The following is a 9,428-nucleotide window of genomic DNA, read 5'->3' on the forward strand; positions in this document are numbered from 1 at the left end:
TAGGTACACTCTGTGATCTTTATAAAATGACAAAATCACCTAATGATGCATTTTTCGGAAGGCATCCCTGTCATTAAGTGATGCATGTCTGTATCTCTATTTCACAATTGAGGAAACTGAAACTCAGAGAAGTACCTCACTTGCCCAAGGCCACACAGTTGGTAAATGGGCCTGGGCGTGGGATGCAGGCAGCCTGTCTCAGATCCCATGCTCAGATCCTGTGCCCTGCCTCCAGAGTCTGAGAATTTGTTTTACTGAAAAGACAGCCTAATTCATGAGCAGCTGGAGCTCAGAAAGGGAGCCAGGCTCCTTGGTACAAAGGTGGCCCAACCACAAATGGCATCTGAAGGGCCCAATAACAGGAGCTGGCCAGGTATCCTGCTCACCTTCTGGGGTGACCAAAGGCCTGGAGGACTGAGAGAAGGCCTTTAGAAGCCTCCCCAAAAGTTTAATCCATTTTGATTGTTTCTGCTGGACTAGACTGCCTCGAGGATAAAATAAACATGAGCTCCTGGTGGCAGTGCAATATGTGAGTGGGACATGGCCAACTGCCTGGGAAGGAGGATGTCCCATCACCACTACTTGTGTTTCTGTTCCCCATTTGCACCACACCCCTCCCTTGAGGGTAACTGAAGCCTCTCAGTTGTCAAGATCCTTCAAAGATGACAGTTTCAGAGAGAGAAGACTAGAATTAGAAACCCCAAGTGGCCAGGCGCGGTGGCTCATGCCTGTAATCCCAGCACTTTGGGAGGCTAAGGTGGGTGGATCATGAGGTCAGGAGATCCTGGCCAACATGGTGAAATCTCATCTCCACTAAAAATACAAAAATTATCTGGATGTGGGTGGCGGTTGCTTGTAGTCCCAGCTACTCAGGAGGCTGAGGCAGGAGAATCGCCTGAACCAGGAAGGCGGAAGTTGCAGTGAGCCGAGATTGCGCCACTGCACTCCAGCCTGGTGACAAAGCGAGACTCCGTCTCAAAAAAAAAAAAAAAAGAAACCCCAGTGCAGGGCCCCACACACCTTGGACGGGCACGTCTATGGGAGAAGCAAGGATGCTTGCAAAATAGTGGGGAAAGTGAGACTGGGAGGGAACACTTCCAAAAGCTACCCCTTGGGGTCTGAATTTGGGGCCCAGGGAAGGAATTCGGGTGCATTGATTCACCACTGATAGTCTCTATTTTGGTACCCTGTTTTGTTCCTGTGTAGCACTTATCACTGTTCTAACTAAACAATTGATTGCATTATGGGTTGTGCAAGGTCTATGATTCTCATGCGGGACCCCAGGTGTGTTTTTTGTTAATGCAGCACAAAGCTCGTTGCCTAAGTAGTAGGTAGGACTGTCAGATAAAATACAAGAAGTCCAGTTAAGTTTGAATTTTAGATAAACAGTGCATTTTTTTTTTTTAGTATAACGGGGTCCCATTTGCTTATCTGAAATTCAAATATAACTGGGCTTCTCATATTTTGTCTGCCAAATCTGACAACCCTAGTAGTAGGGACTTGATACATTTTTTTCCTTTTAGGGAGAATTTTCAAATCGACCAGTATTTATGGAACAAATGCATAAGCAGTTTTGTTTTTTTTTTCTTTGCCCTACACTTGCGGTGCGACCCTTTGGCAACATTCAGTCCCTTTCCAGGCCTCAGTTTTCCCATCAGAAAAATGGGAGTCTACGCAGCGACCGAAGCACAGGGATTGCCAGTGTGGGAGAGCGCGGGTCAACTGCCAAGGAGCAGTGAGGGAGTTGGGGCCGTGGCCGTGCGGGACAGCCCCCGCCTCCAGCTTGGGCGCAGCCGGCCGCGACTCCCGCCCGCGCGTAGGGCGCCCCGGCCCCGCCCCTACGCCGCGGAGGCAGACCAGAGGCTGTCGCCATGGAGACGCGGGCAGCCTGGAGCCCCTCGCTCACAAAGCCACGCGTTTCCGCTGCGTTGGAGCCCCCTGATTGGACGGCCGTCTGGACGCTACCACACACCCCAAGCCCGCTAAGGGGAGGGGGCGGGGCCTTATCCTCGTGGGACTCGTTCTCTGGAGACCTGTGTCCGCGGCCTCTCTGGGAAAGCGTGGGTCCTCTCCCTTACGCGGGGAAAAGAACTGAGTCTCTTAGGTCTGGAGCATGTCCATTGCTTCTCCTACTAGAATTTATGCTCATGCTTCTCCCTGAGAAAAGAAGAGGGGGCGGGAAAGTCGACCACGCCCCCTCAGAGCCTATTTGGTCTCAAGAGCAGGAGCACCGGAAGTGCTGGCGACGTGTCAGTGCGCCCTACCTTAAACCTTCCCCCACACGCCACCTTTCCCATTCAGCTATGGGATTCCGGGGCCGCCTGGGCGCTGCACCCGCCACTTCCGCATCGAAACGCCGCTTCAACCGAACTCACTCCCTCTGCGCGCGCTCCATCCCATGCCCCACGGCTGCGCTGGCCCCTGGGAGAAGCCACGCCCTTTCCCGCGCCTGGCAGCCAATCAGCGGGCGTCTCCCAGCGGGGTGGTGGGTAATTAATGAGGGCCGAGCGCTGATTGGCTGCAGGGTCGTGGCCGGGGGCCGGGTGGCGGGGTAGGTTGTTCCTGAAGTGGGAGGCGGTACCCGTGGCTGAGGAGGAGGCCTGAGAGCGACATGTCTCTGGCGGCTCAGGCGGAGCGGCCAGTGGCGCTGTTTTTCTGAGTCCGGGGCGGCCTGGCAGCCGGCCGAGGACGAGGGTCGGCGAGGGCTGCCCCCGCGGTGGTGGCCGCCATGCTGGGGGCCTGGGTCGTTGAGGGAGCCGCTGTGGCGCTCCTGCGACTGCTGCTGCTGTTGCTGCCGGCGATCCGGGGGCCGGGGCTCGGCGTGGCCGGCGCGGCGGGGGCCGGGCTGCCTGAGAGCGTCATTTGGGCGGTCAACGCGGGCGGAGAGGCGCATGTGGACGTGCATGGGATCCACTTCCGCAAGGACCCTTTGGAAGGCCGGGTGGGCCGAGGTGAGAGTCCCCCTGCCGAGCCGTGGGATCCGGGGCCTGCTGTGCTAGGCGCAGCCGGCCGGGGGCTGCGGGCCCCGAGCCCCTTTAGACCCTGGGGCTGCGCCTCTGGAGCGAAGTTTCTCTCTGCAGCTTTCTCGGGGGCCCGCTCGGAGCTTAGGGCCTGGCACTGGCTCCAAGCTACCTAGAGTCATAGAGGCAGAGAGTTGGCGAGAAGTTAGTTATATTTGGAGTTCGCATCCTGCATTTTCTCAACCCCTCACTCTCATCCAAGCTGGGAGAGTAAAGACGAAGGCGGCCTCTTGCCACCTCCAGGCCTCGCGGATTGTAGGTCATGGGTGCTTCTGCTTCTCCTGTCGAGACAGGAATCCGCCGCTTTCCTTGCCTCTTCTGCAGGAGCGGGGCTTGCTTCTTAGCCAGACTAGGAAGGACTCTTTGGAGAGGATGGGCCGGGAAAGTTTGATTGTAGCCTCCTCCCCCGCCCTCTTTTCGAGCGAGGAATATGTGTGCTTAAAAGTAGAATTTGCAGGCCGCCCCCAGAGGGTGGTTCTATCGAAGCCATCCTGCACGTGAGGCTGGTGGCTGTGTGTGAACTGGGTCAACCAGTGTAAGAATCCGAATGGTCTATCAGAGAATGCTTACAACCTTCCCTAGGTGATCCTGACAGTTCTAATTCCAGCTTAGGGGGAAAATGATTGTGACTTAATGTGACTTAACGATTGAATAACAGTGGTTTTTAACATTGCTGCACAGTTACCAAAGTTAGTGTGTGTCAGAATTGCCAGGGCAGCTGGTTAAAAATGCAGATTCCTAGTCCCCACTCGAAATTGATTTTAGTAGATTTATTTATTTAGCTTTTTTGCGGGAACCCAGGTTTCTGCACCAGAGGCTTGCGATGTAGGTTGCGCCCCCCAGACAACTGTTTTGGAAGATCTGCTTTAGAATCTTTGTTTCTTCTGTTGGGAGGATTGGAAAACAGGTTTCAGAAGGAAGTTCTTTGCTTCGTGTGTTGGAAGGAGATTGATGCTGTATGGTGGGTTCAGAGGCTGCCAGATTGGCAGTATGCCACCTCCAGACGACCAGGAGACAGACTCACTCTTCACTTTCTCTCACTCTTTTTCGCGATGCCCAGATTTGGCTCTTGCTTTTACTAAAAGAGTTTAACGTAGTTCCTCCCAAGTTAATTGCTGTGTCCTGGAGTTTGTTATATTAGGGAGTTTATTGTTTTTCACGCATGTGAGGGTCTTGGGACACAGGGCTGTTTTCTGAAGTTCTATGTTTGTCTTGGAATTTGTTGAGTTCTGGCATGTAGATCACAGTAGCCTGGCTTCAGCTGACTCAGGGCTCCAGTCTTTAGCAGCGGTAACAGCAGCCAAAGCCAGACTTTATAGCAGGAGGTCATTACTATCTCTATCCTGGACCCTTCCTCTTTCTTCCTGAGTGTGGGCAGGGAGGAAGGAGCCCTTGAGGAAGCTAGACAGTTTGTGGACTTTGCCTCTTGAGATAGCTGTGGCAAGGGCACTGCACGGATGGTTTCTTTCACTTAGCAGATACCAGGCCTTACATTAGGTCTGTTGTGCAGAGGATAAAGCTGAGTAAGACCACACAGGTTTAGTTCCCAGATACTGCCCTTATTCAAAAATTCTGGTTTTAATTTGCTGGTGCAGGTGTGTGTGTGTGTTTCTTTTGGCCTGGTCAGCAGTCAGCCAAGATCTCTGTCCTTGGGTTATTAGCTCATGGTTGCAGTTCCTTGGGAGAAGTTTATTGTAGCAGGTAAAATTACAGGAGACCTACCAGAGCTCACGTGGCACTGGCCCTTGGGGCATCATATATGTAAATGAAGGTTCCCTGCTAAGGTTCCCCTCTCCAGTCTACCAAGGTGGGTAAGAATTGGAGCAGTATTAAGGCATGGATGGAGAGTGGGAGGTGGCGCTTCTCAGCTGCAGTTTGGATCAGCTTGTTGCAACATTGCACTTACCAGGTTCCTGAGAAAGGCATTTTGCTGGCTTTAGGTAGGGGCTGAGATGTGCATAAGCTTGCACTGTCAGGAGGTAGCTCTCTCTGTGCTAAGGAGTCAGTCCCAGCAAGGGAAGTGCAGCTGTTCACGCTGCCTTTCTTCTCTGGGCCTGTTTGGATAAGGGTGTGCCAGGTATTTGGAGACCCTTGCCTCATGCAGCTATTTACACTGATTGTAATAGGAACTGTATGCCTTATTTGTTTTTCCACCCGCTCGTGATGTTGTTTCCAGCATGCTGAGAAAAGTTGATTTTATGTTGAATGAATTCAGGTATTTGTTACCAAGTTAGTTCAGATAAGGGTTTGGCCTGCTTTTGAACTTGCTGTTTCTGTATAGTTTCTTTGTAGTTCAGTATTCTTGTAACTGTAAGTAGCCCAGGGCACCTAGTGGCTTATGCTTTCAAAGGCAGTTCAGAATATTTATTGGATTTCATTTCTGCCTTGAGGATAGCTAGTACTAACAGCCTGCGAAAGGCTTTTTCGGCCTGTTAGCTTCCACAGATGGGAGCACCACCACAGAAAGTGGTTGTTTAAAAGTGTTCACGTTGGGGTTTTTGTATGAGGCACATTCCAGGGTTTTTATTTATTTATTCAAAAATTTTTATTTTGTTTTTTATTGTAGACCCAGGGGTCTCTCTGTGTTTCCCAGGCTGGTCTCAAACTCCTTTCCTCAAGTGATCCTCCCACCTTGGCCTCCCAAAGTGCTGGGATTACAGGCATGAACCACCGCACCTGACCATGTTCTAGATATGTAACTTGGTCATTCGGAGTTCCTCTTCACTCTGACTAGGAAAAGACCTGGTTATTTGACCTGAGGGCACAGAATTTTGCTTGGTTTTAAGGAAGGCTATTTCCTCTTCATAGATACCTGCTAAAATCTTTTATGATCTTGAGAAACATGCTTTACCTATCTGAGCCTTGTTTCACTTTTTTTAAAAAAAAAACTTCTCATGCTTTAGAAATCTCTGATAAGACTCTGTAAACTCTCCTGTCCAGAGTAGGTTAAAGTGTCTCTGTCACTTTTTTCCTTGATGACCTTTTACATGGAATTAAAAATAGGGCAGAACATGGCTCCAGAGGGGAAAGAAGCTGGCTGGGGACTAGAGCCTATCAGGTTGCTCTTGCTGTAAACAGTAAGGAAGACCCTTTCCTGGGCTGCCTTCCTTTTATCTGGGAAAGGATTTGGCTTTGGGGAGGTAAGAGCTTGAAAGATGGGATGAGAGAGGAGTCACTGCTGCCTCTGATTTGCTCAGAGCCATGGGATTCATTTAGAATTCTCTACATCTGCTGTCACCTAACAGGCAGGCTTCATCTGCAGGCCCTCCAAGTAGTGGAAGTTCACAGGTAGAAAATTTAGGTCCCACCAGGCATGGTGGCTCGCTCCTGTAATCCCGGCACTTTGGGAGGCTCAGGTGGGTGGATCACGAGGTCAGGAGTTCGAGACCATCCTGGCTAACATGGTGAAACCCCATTTCTACTAAAATACAAAAAATTAGCTAGGTGTTATGGCATGTGCCTGTAGTCCCAGCTACTCCAAAGGCTGAGGCAGAAGAAATAATTATTTGAACCTGGGAGGCAGAGATTGCAGTGAGCTGAGATTATGCCACTGCACTCCAGCCTGGCGACAGAGCGAGACTCCCATCAAAATAAAAAAAAGAAAAAGTAGGTTCCTGAATCCCTGTCTCAGCCCATTCAGAACAATTCTTTAGGTACTGGCTTCACTTGAGAAAGAACTGATCCAGAAGAACACTCTAGTGACCAGGAGACCTGAGGGGGTGGGGTGGGGAGTGACGCTAGAGCACCAGAGAGTTCTACAGCTGTGTTCTCAAGGAGGAAGTCTTCTGCTCATTCTGGCTTTCCCACTCTTGTGGTTCCCATTTGCAGTTTTCCAGTTTTATTACTTCCTTTTCTTTTGATCCATTCCCTAAATTCCCCCAAGTGGAGACATTAGTGGGTATCGTGTGCATGTCCTTGCCTGGCTAGCATACCTATGCGTCTGTGTCTCTCTCTGTGTGAGGCATTGTATTGAGCTCTTTATACCGTTGTTTAACCCTTACCACAATGCTGTGGGACAGGTGATATCCTCACCTTATAGGTGAGAAAACAGACCTAGAGAAAAAAAACTTGTTCAGTGACACTTCATGTATGTCTTTTCCTGAACCCTGTGCTGAATTTTCCAAGCAGCCTAGTTACTACATTGTCTAAAACTAAGGAGCAGACATAATGTAGGCCCTTTGGCCCCCTTCCTTTTTGGTTAACTGAGTTATATTATGCCAATTTCAGCAGTATGCTGACTGTATACTTCATTGTATTTTAGAGAAATATTTCACTGTGAATGTTTAAGGGCTAAGGAGGGAAGAAAAATCTTTTTTGCTGCTGCATCTCTTGGGACTTGGTCAGCTTCAACTTTGCATATGGCAGATCTCTTGGGAAAGCCACTTGGGCTTTAAAGGGAAAATATTTAAAGGTAATTCCAAGGTTGTTAAGTAATTTTTGTTCACATGGTTGAGTTTTCTTTGCTGTGGGACTGAGACTGCCATAGATGACATTACTGTTAGTTTCTCACGTTTTTGATTTGTCAAGGAAAAAAAAAAAATTCAGCTAGGCGTGGTGGCTCACACCTGTAATCCCAGCACTTTGGGAGGCTGAGGCAGGCAGATCACCTGAGGTCAGGTATTCGAGACCAGCTTGGCTAACATGGTGAAACCCCGTCTCTACTAAAAATACAAAAAATTAGCTGGGCATGGTGGCACACACCTATAATCCCAACTACTTGGGAGGCTGAGGCAGGAGAATCGCTTGAACCTGGGAGGTGGAGGCTGCAGTGAGCCGAGATCATGCCATTGCATTCTAGCTTGGGCAACAAGAGCGAAACTCCATCTCTTTTTTTTTTTTTTCAAAATTATTTTTTTCTTTTTAAAGATGGGGTTTCACCATGATGGCCAGGCTGGTCTTGAACTCCTGACCTCAGGTGATCCACCCACCTCGGCCTCCCAAACTGCTAGGATTACAGGCGTGAACCACCGTGCCCGGCCTCGAAACTCCGTCTCAAAAAAAAAAAAATATTCCCCACACATGCATAAAATTGTCTGTGTAGCTATAAATCAAATCTAGTTAATGTTCCAGATTTGTAAGGATCATGGCCTCATGGAAGAAGGAAATTTTTAGAGCTCAGTTGGAAGAGAAATAGCAGTCTTTCAGTCTTAGGTTTGTATCCTAGTGCAGTGGTTTTTTGAGCCTGGCAAGGAAGCTGGGGCGGGGTGGGGGGTGCATATTAGCAGTACATCCTTTGTAGCATTGCCCAGCTACCCTTCTTTGATTTCTTGAGGAGAAATAGGAAGAAAAAAGTCTAAAGACAAAACTGCAATGAGTTTCCTGTTCCATTGTCTCATCAGTCCATCTGATCTCGTGGCTAATGTCACTTACAGGAACCGTTAACAGTTATGTTTATTTTTTTGAGGTCTTGACCTCAGCCACTGGCTCTTTTTGTTAATCTTTTACCTTTTGTCATGTCCTCTCCCTTGTTGGTGATTCAGAAGATAAAGCTCTGGGGATGACAGCCCCTGGCCGTCTCCCAAAGGATCTAGGTGCCAAATGTCTTCAGGGTCACCATGTGAAATTGGAAGGCAGTCTTGGAATCTCAATTTCATGCGGGAGGAGAGACTACATGACTGCTACATCTGTAGTTGGGAAAGTATATTTATGGAGCACTAGACAGCCTTGCTGAGTTTATAGGATAAAGGAGTCTGGCTACTCTCTGGAGGAAGCATAACTGTATCTGAGGCTGAAATGGGATGTCTTATATTTGCACAAAGGCCCTAGTTTAGTTTGTTGTACGAGAGGAAGAAAAAAGCGTATGTACAACTGTCTCATACCAAGGTTGGGAGAGGGCCAGGGGCAAGAGAGTTTTTCTGTTCTTCTGATACTGACCCGAGGTAAGTAACTTTTTACTTTTACCCTGTCTCATTCCTTGTTAGTTTGTGAAATGTGAAAGGTGACTCCCCTAGGACTTGGACATTTTAGTCGGATTATCTTTCTCTGCAGGATGCTCTAGCCTTGTGGACAGAATGGCATGACTTCACTGCTTTGCAGGCACCTCCTTTATTGTTGTTTGTTCATTCAGCAAACTGTGTGAGTGGAGACTTTGCGCCAGGTCCTGTGCTAGGTGCTGGAGATGCAGTAGTCACTTTTTTTTCTCCTGTCAGTTTATCTGAGTGAATGTTCAAGTGAGTAGGTAAGGTAGAGTTTTGTGAGCCTGTGGGAAGTAAGGAAATTAGAAACGATCACACCTTTCTTTTATGAGCCTGTTTTTGTTTACCAGCTTTGGAACTTTTTGAATGAAAATTGTTGGCCGGGCGCGGTGGCTCACGCCTGTAATCCCAGCACTTTGGGAGGCCGAGGCGGGTGGATCACGAGGTCAAGAGATCGAGACCATCCTGGTCAACACGGTGAAACCCCGTCTCT

The 9,428-nt window shown here is 49.1% G+C and overlaps 1 protein-coding gene across 2 annotated transcripts in view; it reads left to right on the forward strand.

The window, feature by feature from the left end:
• Positions 1–2,357: 2,357 nt before the first annotated feature.
• MLEC (malectin) overlaps positions 2,358–9,428 on the forward strand; it is a 16,054-nt gene continuing 8,983 nt past the window's right edge. Inside the window, exon 1 of one of the 2 annotated variants that reach the window (XM_037731968.1) lies at positions 2,358–2,485. Coding sequence is in view for 1 of the 2 variants with exons in the window: in XM_017510250.1 (XP_017365739.1) it covers positions 2,729–2,951 (223 nt within the window). In the remaining variant the exon portion in view is untranslated. The other variant, XM_017510250.1, reaches the window with a different exon arrangement.

The sequence above is a fragment of the Cebus imitator genome, unplaced genomic scaffold (genome assembly GCF_001604975.1).
Source record: "Cebus imitator isolate Cc_AM_T3 unplaced genomic scaffold, Cebus_imitator-1.0 Scaffold434, whole genome shotgun sequence".
Classification (NCBI taxonomy): domain Eukaryota; kingdom Metazoa; phylum Chordata; class Mammalia; order Primates; family Cebidae; genus Cebus; species Cebus imitator.